Source organism: Astatotilapia calliptera, chromosome 6 (genome assembly GCF_900246225.1).
Source record: "Astatotilapia calliptera chromosome 6, fAstCal1.2, whole genome shotgun sequence".
Lineage (NCBI taxonomy): Eukaryota > Metazoa > Chordata > Actinopteri > Cichliformes > Cichlidae > Astatotilapia > Astatotilapia calliptera.
The window spans coordinates 29,703,881-29,717,000 of NC_039307.1; the positions used below are offsets into that span (position 1 = coordinate 29,703,881).

At 41.1% G+C, this 13,120-nt stretch overlaps 1 protein-coding gene across 1 annotated transcript in view; it reads right to left on the reverse strand.

The window, feature by feature from the left end:
• Positions 1-13,120, reverse strand: part of grin2ab (glutamate receptor, ionotropic, N-methyl D-aspartate 2A, b) — a 121,302-nt gene that overhangs the window by 19,006 nt on the left and 89,176 nt on the right. The window contains exons 8-11 of the mRNA XM_026171575.1: positions 12,729-12,934; positions 9,209-9,323; positions 8,904-9,106; positions 235-403 (exon numbers count right to left, since the gene is read on the reverse strand). Coding sequence (XP_026027360.1) covers positions 235-403; positions 8,904-9,106; positions 9,209-9,323; positions 12,729-12,934 — 693 coding nt within the window. The remainder of the gene's footprint in view (positions 1-234; positions 404-8,903; positions 9,107-9,208; positions 9,324-12,728; positions 12,935-13,120) is intronic.

Sequence of the window (13,120 nt, forward strand, 5' to 3'; positions counted from 1 at the left end):
TAGGAAACGCAGGTGGCATCTCACAGAACATCATTATATTACGCCCGGAGAGAGAACAGGTTTCATTTTGCAAAAGTAGCCTGGTAGCGTAAGCATAAAAAAAACTTAGCAGGCAGCACTACGTCACTGCTATATTTAAAGTTCTATTTCATATCATTGTTAATTGAAATGCTTGCACAGAAAGTCAGACTCACAGAATATACATTCATTTATTAAGAGAGAGACAGGCAGTACCTCTCCAACCATGCCATTCCAGACGTTGTTGATCTTCTTTCCATGTTTCCCGTTGGTGACCAGGTAGAGATCATAGGTAAACTTCACATTCCTGGCTATCTTCTTGAGAATGTCAATGCAGAAACCCTTGCAGCACTGCTTAATATAAGCGCCTCCTGATGTGCTGTTACTGCAACAAGCATATGCACAAACAGAATTAGGTCATTTTTTATATCAGAGGACATTTGAGTGTTATGTGTGTAACTGTGCGAGCTGCCTGCTCGCTCCACATCTGGTGGTTCCATCAAACTGTAAAACTAGAATTATGACACTACTAAAGGGTAGAGAGAGCTTTCAGTCTGTGTGTGAGGGACTGTGTGTTTCCCTTAGTGCCAGCTACCCAAACCAGATGAAAACACAGGGGTACCGAGCATAAGCTACTGGGCTTTAAATAGAGCCAGGCTCTACAGAACAACCAACCCACATAATTAAAATATCAGCTGTCCTTTCCTCATCTGTCTTCTGTGTCCTTTTCGCTCTGCCTCCTCGGTGTTTCTCAGCTTTCGTCTGTAGGAAGATGCTGCCCCAAAAAACTCCGCAGCCGCACACATAGGATGCACAGAATTCGAGCCGGTGTTTAAGTAAACTTTTCTGACAGCCGTCCCCGAGGACCTCAGAGCAGTGAACTAAACTGCATTGTTGGATCAAATGATTCTCATAATCTATTAAACCCTACCAGCATTTTCAAAAGCATTTCCATGAAAAGTTAATTCCGTTCCCATGTCAGCAATCTTTGATGTAGCGTACTGTATGCGGATGGGAGCAGCAGCTCTGTGACCTTTTCACTTGCCTTTTTCGCTGACTCCAATTCAGGAGAAAGTTCATGAAGAACTGAGGGATTCACGCGCACAGAACACCGAGAACGACTGTCAAAGACACGACACATCAAAGGATTAACAGATCCTTTAACTGCAGTCGACTGTATCTGCGGCGCATCATTACTGCGTGTACGAGAGAGACAGAAAGAGCCAGAGCAAGCATCGTATACGTACGCGTGAGTGAGTCTGAGTATGTAAAATCTCAGTGTCGCAGGTGTTCTAATGCACACATACTGTATACATTAGTTTTTCCCAGCTGGGCTCTCTCTGAACATGCAAACACACAGACACATATACACACACACCAACAGGCTGTCTGAGGTTCACATATAGTACATCTCTTTGATTATTTTCATAACAACAAACAGATGCAAATGATATGGAAGTAGTGACTGTGTAAATGTAGCAGCTGTAGGGGTTTAGATACTGTATACAGATGTATGGACATCTGCACATGAAGTGCTGCACATAAACATGACAAGTGTAGAAGAAACTTGTCTTTTTACCTCAGATTTTAGAGCAATCCCCTCTAGCGGATGACTGGTTAAGGTCACAAGTTAAGCTCTGTATGAGAGGTGATTCAGATGTCTAATAGTCCTTGCCTGCAGTGCTGATAATCTCAGAGGTTGTTATGATGCATCCATTTCTCTGAGGCATCTCCCGTCTGCCTTCTTTGAGTTCTACAGATGCAAAACCTTTAATATGGTGGCTTCCGGCTGTTAAAGAAATCTTCAAAGAAAGTAATTACCGGTGAGTTTTTGCACTTCCCCTGTGGTTAGCAGTGACAGTCCTATCCTATCCTATCTATGCTAACCCACGCTAATGACTATCCTGAACAATTTCAACTATTTTCTGCTGTCATTGATGACACAGAATGCTTCAGAAAAGAGATGTTAGTTGAACATTAGGGCTGTGTTGTGGTTAATGAAAGCACACATATGGTACTCAATAAGTGACAAAATTAACCTCAGTCGATTATAATGCATATTTAGGGGCTCCAAACTGGACATCCAAAATGTGCAAATGAGCAAAATAGAAAAGCTGCCTTATCTTGTCACAGAGAGCCACTGGTCGAGGTGTCCATTTGTAAAGTAGATAAATGGAGCAAATCCAAGAGGAGTTTAATTGAGAAAGTTCTACTTTCACTGTATATCTGAAAAATATCTTCTTTTTGTTTATACATTCAAGACGGCATGCGACATATTTCAGCCTCTACAATAATGCCTTTTAAGTTCTTTCAAAGAGAAGAGTCCTCAGTATTGTTTGACATGCCGCTGCTGAAAAAAGGCTCAAAAGCTCTCTGCTGGGCTGACTTAAAAACAAATGTCATGTACGTTAAAACACATTGAACTGATATGACATCTGAGGAATCTATATTTGATGTTATTAAAGGCCTATTATCAAAAATATCTTTTCATCATTTTCATCTTAAATCAACTGAAAAATTATCAATTTGTTGCAACACAAATGACATGCAGTGCAGAACAAACATCAATCAATGAGGTGGACAGTAACAGTAAAAGTGTACTATGTTGTCATATATATATATATATATATATATATATATATACACACACACACATATAAAATAATCACATTAAATGAAGTAGCATGGCAAAGCCTGTGTGAATTTGTGATACTGTTGTCAAGAGTGCTGATAACAGATAACAAAATGTTCTGGGATCCAGATAAAGACATCAGATATCAGATAAAGACTTGCTAAAAATAATGATAAGAAAAAAATTTAAGCAAACGGGTATGAGGGTTGTTTTTAATGTGAGTGAGGAATCAAGATATTCAAGGGAATATTTTACAACACAGGATATGGAGCAATTCTGCTTTCCCGCCTGGAGTAGAAAGGACATTTTGCTGTTGGGGAAGAGCAAGAGCAAAAAAAAAAGAAAAAAAGAAGAAGAAGTCAAGGCCAGGTGAAATGACGACGAAGCTGCCGCAGGGAGCAGAGAGCTAAGTGGCCAGTTGTAGCAGAGCACAAAGCACAAGCTGGTGAGTTTGGATAGGCCGCAGCCTGCAGATATGGACGCACGACTCCCCGAGGAGCCTTGAGCGCCAGGACCAGAATTTAGAATTCGATGCGAACAGCCACCGGTAGCCAGTGAGGAAGAAGAGTGTGGAGGAGGTGGGGAGCGCAGGGAGAACTTGGGGAGGTTGACGGCAGGGCAGGCTGCAGCGTTCTGCTGAACAGAATACTTTACGAGGCCGGCTTGGTGGATGTTGCAGCACTCCAGATGGCCGATGACAAAAGGTTGGGCAGCGTCCCACATGAAACATCTTTTCATTTTCTGTCTCCAGGCGTGGTGCAGGCTGGGGTTTGTTCTTTTTTTTATAACATAAATTAACCTCTGCTAAAATTGTTACACATAACTGAGTGCCCCGGAGTTGCCCAGAAAGCTATGTTCTTGGTATGAAAACAAAAAAGGCTGAAAGAAATTTAATGCCTCTGATGATCAACATTTTCTAATCTACTGAACACTGTGTTGATGCCAAGATAAGGTGCTTGTTTCACAGAATACCACATATCAATAATAAGTTTATTGATATAGCACCAAATCACAATAGCAGTAGCCCCAATGTGCTTTTTATTGGAAGGTAAAGACTATAATCAGACGGCTGCCTGTGAGCAAGTACTTGGCGACAGTGGGAAGGAAAAAGTTCCTTTTAACAGGAAAAAATCTCCAGCAGAACCAGGCTCAGGGAGGGGTGGACATCTGCCACTAGCGGCTGGAGGTGAGGGGAGGGAGACAGGACAAAAGACATACAGTGGAAGAGAGTCGAATAATAACTAATGATTAAATGCACACTGGTGTATAAACACCTAGAGAGTGAAAAAATGAAGAAATACTCAGTGCATCATGGGTTGCCCTAGCAGCCCAGACCTGTTGACATAACTAAGCCTAACTAAGAGAAGGTTTAGGGTCACCTGATCAAGCCCAAAAAGCTTTATCCAAACAACTGTCTTAAACCCAGTTATTTAGTATACTGCATGTACTCTTCACATGTACAGTATATAATTTAAATCATCGGTCCATCGATTAATCAATTAATAAACAGTTAAATGTAAAAATTTATTTAAAAAAATACTTTTCTATAGAAAAACTGTCCAAATTTCAACTGGAATTACCACCTTTGGGTTTTTGGCCTCTGCAAACCAATCATGATGAGGTTTACAGCCATATCAGTCCAGATTCATTATGTATATTCCATGCAGGCTCTGATATAGTTTCAAAGATGGACACCCAAATATTAAAAATGGCCACAATATCCCCTTCTGTTCCTGAGCTGTGACACAGAATAATAGCTACAAAAGTGTGTTGCAGAACAGCGAAGCTGTTGCTCGACCTTTTGGATATAAAATGTCATTCTCTCATCATTTTATCCTGTTATAAAATTATGTGAAGTTTTTGTTATAATTGTCTTGTGAATTCTTGAGTTTAAAAATGTGTTTTGTGAGGTCAAAGTGAGCTTTGACTCTAAGACTCAAACTCAAACCTTGAGTCAGGCTGAACATCTGTGCCAGATGCAATGAAATTTAGTGTTCCTGTGACACTGCAATCAAAACAATGTTGTGTTAAATTTCCAGAATATACCCCCTTCATAAGAATGGGATGGACAGAAGTACGTGATGACGCACGCTGAAAAAAAGGGATTGGCCAACTCTTGGATTTACGTAAGCATCTTGCGTGTATTTAACATAAGTGCCTCATGCTTTAAAGTTAAGTGTAACTATATAGTGTAGAAACTACATGATATGCAGAGAGGCTAGATTAAATTGTTCATATCATGTTCGAGTGAAGCAAGTCAATAACTTTCAGTTTCGTATGCTTTGGATCGTGGTTTCAGGAAGGCATCCATCTCAGTCAATTCGAGTAGCCTCCACTACTTTTTTTGGTATACTGAAAAAGTAAATTGGGTGTTTGTTACATTAAAAACAAAATTACATGTCTAAATTAACTTGTAATTTAAACACAATAATTTCATGCTTCTATGAACGTAATTAAATCATGAAGGATCTGTACGAAATTCAACAACTTAATTTGTTCTTGTTGAGATGACCTGATACAATCTAGTAAGAGCGGTTAGTTGCTGAACTCATGAAATTCACAAGATCGCACGAGATGTCAAACTGCAGGAAAATCACTGGCGTTATAAGAGGCAGACAACTACACACACACCACATGCATGCTATTGCTATTTATTGTGGATTAACCTGTCAAGGACAAAAACGTACAAAAAAATTCTGCATCAAGCCTTGAAATCATAGCTTTCCTACTTTTGTTAAGTCTGATTGGTGGCATGGTGGTAAGGTCTCCAACCTTCCTTTCATATCAAAAATCCTTGAAAGAGTAGTTGTCAAACAGCTAACAGATCATCTGCAGAGGAATGGTTTATTTGAAGAGTTTCAGTCAGGTTTCAGAGCTCATCACAGCACAGAAACAGCTTTAGTGAAGGTTACAAATGATCTTCTTATGGCCTCTGACAGTGGGCTCATCTCTGTGCTTGTCCTGCTAGACCTTAGTGCAGCATTCGATACTGTCGACCATAATATCCTATTAGAGCGATTAGAACATGCTGTAGGTATTACAGGTACTGCACTGCAGTGGTTTGTATCATATTTATCTAATAGACTCCAATTTGTGCATGTAAATGGAGAGTCCTCTTCACACACTGAGGTTAATTATGGAGTTCCACAGGGTTCAGTGCTAGGACCAATTCTGTTTACATTATACGTGTTTCCCTTAGGCAGCATCATTAGAAGACATAGCATACATTTTCACTGCTATGCAGGTGACACCCAGCTCTATCTGTCCATGAAGCCAGATAACACACACTAATTAGTTAAACTGCAGGAATGTCTTAAAGACATAAAGACCTGGATGGCCGCTAACTTTCTGCTTCTTAATTCAGATAAAACTGAGGTTATTGTACTCGGCCCTGAAAATCTTAGAAATATGGTATCTAACCAGATTCTTACTCTGGATGGCATTACCTTGGCCTCCAGTAACGCTGTGAGGAACCTTGGAGTCATTTTTGACCAGGACATGTCCTTCAATGCACATATTAAACAAATATGTAAGACTGCTTTCTTCCATTTGTGCAACATCTCTAAAATTAGAAATATCCTGTCTCAGAGTGACACTGAAAAACTAGTTCATGCATTTATTACTTCCAGGCTGGACGACTGTAATTCATTATTATCAGGATGTCCAAAACACTCACTGAAAAGCCTTCAGCTGATCCAAAATGCTGCAGCAAGAGTCCTGACAGGGACTAGAAAGAGAGAGCAGATTTCTCCTGTTTTGGCTTCCCTTCATTGGCTTCCCGTTAAATCCAGAATTTAATTCAAAATCCTGCTCCTCACATACAAGGTCTTAAATAATCAGGCCCCATCTTATCTTAATGACCTTGTAGTACCATATCACCCTATTAGAGCACTTCGCTCTCGCTTTGCAGGCCTACTTGTTGTTCCTAGAGTATTTAAAAGTAGAATGGGAGGCAGAGCCTTCAGTTTTCAGGCCCCTCTTCTGTGGAACCAGCTTCCAGTTTGGATTCTGGAGACAGACACTATCTCTACTTTTAAGATTAGGCTTAAAACTTTCCTTTTTGCTAAAGCATATAGTTAGGGCTGGACCAGGTGACCCTGAATCCTCCCTTAGTTATGCTGCAATAGATGTAGGCTGCCGGGGGATTCCCATGATGCATTGAGTTTTTCCTTTCCAGTCACCTTTCTCACTCACTATGTATTAATAGACCTCTCTGCATTGAATCATATCTGTTATTAACCTCTGTCTCTCTTCCACAGCATGTATTTATCCTGTCTTCCTTCTCTCACCCCAACCGGTCGCAGCAGATGGCCGTCCCTCCCTGAGCCTGGTTCTGCCGGAGGTTTCTTCCTGTTAAAAGGGAGTTTTTCCTTCCCACTGTCGTCAAAGTGCTTGCTCATAGGGGGTCATATGATTGTTGGGTTTTTGTCTGTATCTATGAAGCGCCTTGAGGCGACTTTTGTTGTGATTTGGCGCTATATAAATAAAATTGAATTGAATTGAATTAGTGCTGTTGCTTCACAGTAAGAAGATCCTGGGTTCAAATCCACATTCTGGCTAGTTTGCACTAGTTTCTCTCTGGGTTTTCTGGTTTCTTCCCACAGTTAAAAGTCGTGCAGTTGTTAGAGTTAGGTTAATTGATGATTCTAAATTACCTGTCAATGTAAGTGCAAATGGTTGTTTGTGACAGACTTGTGAGTTGTCTAGGGTGTACCCTGCCTAACAATTCAGGGTTATTTCCAAGCCCCCCTGCAACCAGGATAAAGATAGGATGTTAGTTGTTGTAGATCCATTAAATTTTTATGTTTACCAGACTCTAGACTTTGTTGAACATTATGTAATATGAAGACAACATGTAGTATTTAAATGAGCAAGTAGTATTGGGGTAAATGTTATTTAATAGTGTTGAAATACAATGACAAAATTGTGAAGGATTAAAATATTCCAAGAGCTCAACTTACTTCATCTAAACATGTTTCAATCGTGTTTTATGAACACAAAATGCACATGTTTATTGATTATGAAAAAGTTGCGTTGATTGAACACAATTGTTTAAGTTTCTGCCAAAGCAAAACATTTGTGTGCAACCAATGTCCACTATTGAATCAAGTAACATGGCCTTTTTTCAGTGCAGAAACAAAAGATCTTATAATCAAGCTCAGGCTGAGAGATCCGTTGGTTGTTTTTGAACCCATAAATTCAAGCCAACCTCTTTAAGAAAACAAAAATCAGGAAGAAAAAACTGTATTAAATAATATTTTGAATAAGTTCTCCAAGTCACACGTAAAACCCAAATCATGAAAGGTGCAGAGTACCACCGGGGGGTTTAATTTTCCCATTATGAGTAATATCCACATTCTTCCAGGATCCAAGCACGCACGGCCTTAATGAGAGCAGTGTTAATGTACAATATGCAATATGAGGAAAACAATAAGCAGGGTTACTAATTAGCTGTATTGCAATATTTAAAAACAAGCAACACATTCAGAGCATTTAAAATAAAACACAAATCAAACCGAACTAATGAAACAATAAAACCACAGAGGGCTGCACTTGCCACTAAAGCGGCAGGAGAAACAAAAATCGAGTATACCGACAGATTGGCATTAGCGAGCTGACAGCGACAGAGAGCAATTAATTATTAATGCTGACAGAAATGATTACCTCTGAACCAAATGAGAACTCGGGCTGTGTGTGTCGGTTCTGTCTCTGACACAAGACTTTTATCTTGTACAACACTGGCAAAGAACAGACAGCGGGAAAAGAATACAAAAATCGAGCTAGGCGAAAGCTGCTCCTCTTATAGGTGCGAACGTTTTCAGTCAAGTTGTAACATGGGATGCAGAGTTTGTGAGTTTAGTATTAAGTTGTGCTGAAGCGTAATCGAGTTTGCCTCGATTACAGTGCAAGCTACGTACTGTACATTTGGATTTCAGACTAGAGGACAAACAGATGGTGAATCATTATTATATAAACTAAAAACGAGTGGGCCCAGTATAGATCCCGAAAAGTGCAAGAACAAAGGGCAGCTGATTGACAATCATCCTGTCAGACACACTGAGACTGGTTAGAGAGGTGTGATTCTGTTCAGCCAAGAGATACACAAACAGATGAACTAACACTACCTGTGTCCTAATGAGACTGAACCTATTCGAAGAACAAACAGGTATCTGTCTCTTGTAGCGAAGTATGGCTAACAACCTGGCTTGTGATTTTATGTGGGCAGTGGGCAGGTGTGGGTGCAGGTACTTACTTTTTGACGTGTTTGCGGCAGGGCACTGAGTTTCTCATGCAGGTGCCAGTGAGGATGTCTACGTTGTCCACAATGACGAAAGGTTTCTCTTCCAGAGTGACAATGGAGAGGTGGTTTTCATCGGCATCCTCGTCCCCATAGGAGTTATACCTCGGCCACACCGGGAACATCAGCGACAACGTCCCGTTCTCCCAGCGGCCCATCTGTGAGCACGGGAGGAAAAACACACCAAAAATCACTCCAAAAATCCACAAAAAGACATCTTATTAAAGTTTTTTCTTTAAATTTTCGCACTAATTTGTTACCTTCTCCCACTTCCTTTCCACATTTAGGACGATCACCACCAGTTTTGGGTTGGCCTGGTAACCGTCTGGAGTAAAGGATAAATCTCGGCCTTCATTCCACACGTGCATCATGTGTCTGAAACACGGGGGGGGTGCAGGAAGATTTGTTGTTGATTTGCATCTGCTGGAGTGTTTGTATATGTGCACAACAGCAAATACGTTCAGAATAACAAGTTAAGCACTCTGTAATCACCGCAAGTGTCTCCACTTCAAATCAATGTTGTCTTCACCCACCATGTGTGCGCAGATGCCTGAGTGTGTACGCGTGTGCGTGCATATATTTGTGTGTAGGAGTGGGAAGAGTCAGAGGCCATGTATCTCTCCCATCAACATTCTGCATTGATTTCTCCACAGATATATGCCTGAAGGACAAGTCTCTGGTGCAACAAGGCTGCCCTCACTCTTTTACTCACTAAAGCTGTCCTGCATACGCAAACGGATCCTATGCTGAAACGTTTACACACTCGCTAAAGCGAAGCAGCAGAGAGAAGTAAATGAACCGGTATCACACACAGTGATATGGGGATTAAAGATACACTCGCTCCAGTGAAACAATTTTCAGAAGGAGAGGATTTCTGCATGTGAGGACTGGGATAATAGTGTGGATTCCCACTAGGGGAGAGAAGGCCTGTCCAAGAACGTTTACCTTAAAGACTGAATCACAGGCAGGACAGCAGCTGTCCAATACAGACAACACCTTTTCTCTGACACCTTGTGTTCTGTTTTATTAGAAATTGTCTGAATCATCTCGACACCGCATCGTGTGATGCCGTACAAATGAAATATCATTCAGCTAAAACAGAATATTTCAGAAGGCAAACATCTGCTTTATAAACATATTCATACTCTGCACAAGATTCCCCTTTTCATCCAGAAGAAAACTGTCTCAGTCCATCAGCTATCTAAACATACATTATCTGAATTACTATTAAAAAGGAAGAGTTAAAAGCAGGTTTTTTATGTGAGCTAACCAGGGCACGGGGCCATGAAGGAGTCATGCGTGCACTCAGATATTGCGACAGCAAGTCAAGATGCATAAAAAGAACAGTGTGAGCACTGTTTAGCACGCACCCTGCAGCTGAAAACTATGATAATTACACTCCAGTTCAAACAGGTGGGATTTTATGTTGTCCCATCTCCAGGAGAGGTATTAGAGTCAACACACATAAATATTGTAGTCGGACAGTGGATTAGAGGGAGCTACATTAATCATCTGTTCTTACAAAGACTTGGAAAAAGGCCTGTGCTCTGTGAAAGCTGGCTCCACTCACACTGAGAAAAAGTAAACAAAAGGTCCCCGTCTCCCTCGTGTACTGGCACTGCAAAATAAATAAATAAGTAAATATAGATATATGCGGTTTAGTTATGTCCTCTCCCAGCAAACACAATAATTAAATATAAACCTACACAGCCAAACATTACAGGCTTCACTCTACAACCAGACCTACCTCTGTCACAGATCACAATGCTTTGGACTATAAGGGGCACGTCAAGACAAATATATATTTTTTTGTGTTGGAAAAATCTTCCCGGTGCAGCAGGTGATGCCCTTGTCACAGCGCATCGCCACGGCTGAGTACATGTAGCGGAAACGCAGTGGCAGTTTATTCTGGGAAACTGCTGTCGCCTCCTATTTCAGGTTTGTTACCATTTTGGGGGAAAAAAAGTTTCTGATGTAAACGAAAGACGCCGCTGTGTTTTTGAGGCATGCAGGAGAACCAAATCCTGTTTGTATTGTGATTCCTTGTGTAATGAAAATGAAATGTAAAGCTACATTATGAAGTGGGTTCAGCGATTTTTATATAAATGTATCATCATCGCCTAGAAATTCAGTAGAGGTTTAAGTAGTACGTGGAAGAAAGAGTTGCATCATAGAAATATATGAAACCCCCTCCTTCAGTAAGTGCAGTTTTTAATGTGGATCCTGCTACCACTATGTGAGAAGCACTTTTCTATTAGCTGAAATACTCTCTGAGCACTTTTATGAAAGTATGAATAAAGAAGAAAGGCAGGCTTCTTCCCAAATTCTGTATTATGGCAGAGAGCATATTTTTAGAGGAAAGTGACAGCTTAGGGGTTTGCACGCTACACTGGTTCCATCAAAAAGAATAACCTTTTGAAATTTACAACAAGGACAAACCTTCCGTAAAAACCTGTATCATTGTGGAGACCAAATAAGCTCAACTAGAGTCTGAGATATTAATTCCTGTCAAGCAAGAATGACAGAAAATCCGGCGGGTCTGATAGTGTCTTTTAAGTGCCGGATTATGTTGTCCTATTCCTCCCCACCTCGCGTTGTTTATATGCACACTGCGGCAAGATTGTATCTAGACTAATGTATGCAGAATCCTGATCACAGCCTCACCACTTTTCCGAATCAGGGTGGGGGAAATCCAACCTGTCAGTTTATTATCACAAAAAAATTGGCTGCAGTTGTTTTGACAAATATGCAAATTCTATCTAATAAGTTAGTGAGACAAATGAGGTACCTCTGACAGTAAGAATAGAGCTCTGAATAAACATTTGAGTTCCTGTCGAGGTCTGAGTTATATTGGATCAACCTGTCAACAACAGCAGTGTTGTATATGCCTTGATATACACTGTAGCGGCCTAATGGGAGAGAAAAACGGGATAATAAAGCCATAATGGTGAAAATCGCACTGTGGCTCTCATTCTAATGAGCCAGCTCATAAGTCATCACCAATGTGCAGACCCTAGCAACATGACCTTTATATTTTCAGTTAGTTTAATATAGACTTCTGAATTTATAACAGCATATTAGCCACTGCATGCTTCATATTCAAGATGCAGTCACAATATCACTCCGAAAAAAAACTTTACAGAGGCAGTTTAGCTAACGGCCCTGTAGCAGCGACTGCTCAGTAGCTCAGTATGAATCTGCATGCTTGTGTTTCTCTGTGTGTATGTGTGCGCCTGTACATCACAGAGACTTCAGAGAAGAGTACATTATCTTGCATGCTGGTATGCACACCTACACACACCTTCTGACATACACTGTATGAGCCCCCCACAGATCAAGTAAAAAAGAAATCCAGATAACAAAGCTAGTAACACCTGCTCTAATCCAAACTTAATGACAGTCGATGTGAAGCAAGGTGCACACGCAGAGGTTCACACTATCATACACACACGCATACACAAGACACATCCTAAGCTCTAGTTAACACAGGGTGGCAACAACAAGGAGGTCTGCCTGAGGTCTCCCAGCTAAGGAGGCAGAATGAGCTCACACACCGAGCAGCCGTGTACACAACATCTAACAGTGTTAAAAGCCATTAGAAATCACAGTGTTTAACACTGCTGTCATCTCTGCTTCCTTTCTCTCCTCTTCCCCTCTCATTACTACATTAAAAAGAGTTATGTAAGGCTGCCGAACAGTCAGCCACAAAGCCAACCGAGTTATGCAAGTTCCTGGACCTTGATCTCCTCGCAATCGTCACACATCCACAGTTACACACACCTGCGCAGGGCACTAGGTGGGAGCTTCCCCGGGCTCCTGTCTGATGCTGTGCTGTAGCAGCTGCTCTGGGCTTCTGGTAGCTCTCCCTTCTCCCGCAACATGAAGGTGGCTGCAGAGGAAATGATGCCCACCCCATCCCGCACCCGTGTCTCGAGCGGGTACTCCCAGTCATCATAGGACACAGAGATCATACCCAGGGGGAAGACCTGAGAGGGGGACGAGAGGACATCTAAGAAACGACACATATGGTTTGTAAGCTTCAAGTTTAGTTTAATTTGACATTTTTACCCCAGATTTGAAACATCCATATGCATTTCTCAAAGGTGTCAGGCGGATGATTTATTGGTTCTGTCTGTCCTCCGGAAATAATTCATAGCTGGCTACTAGATGCG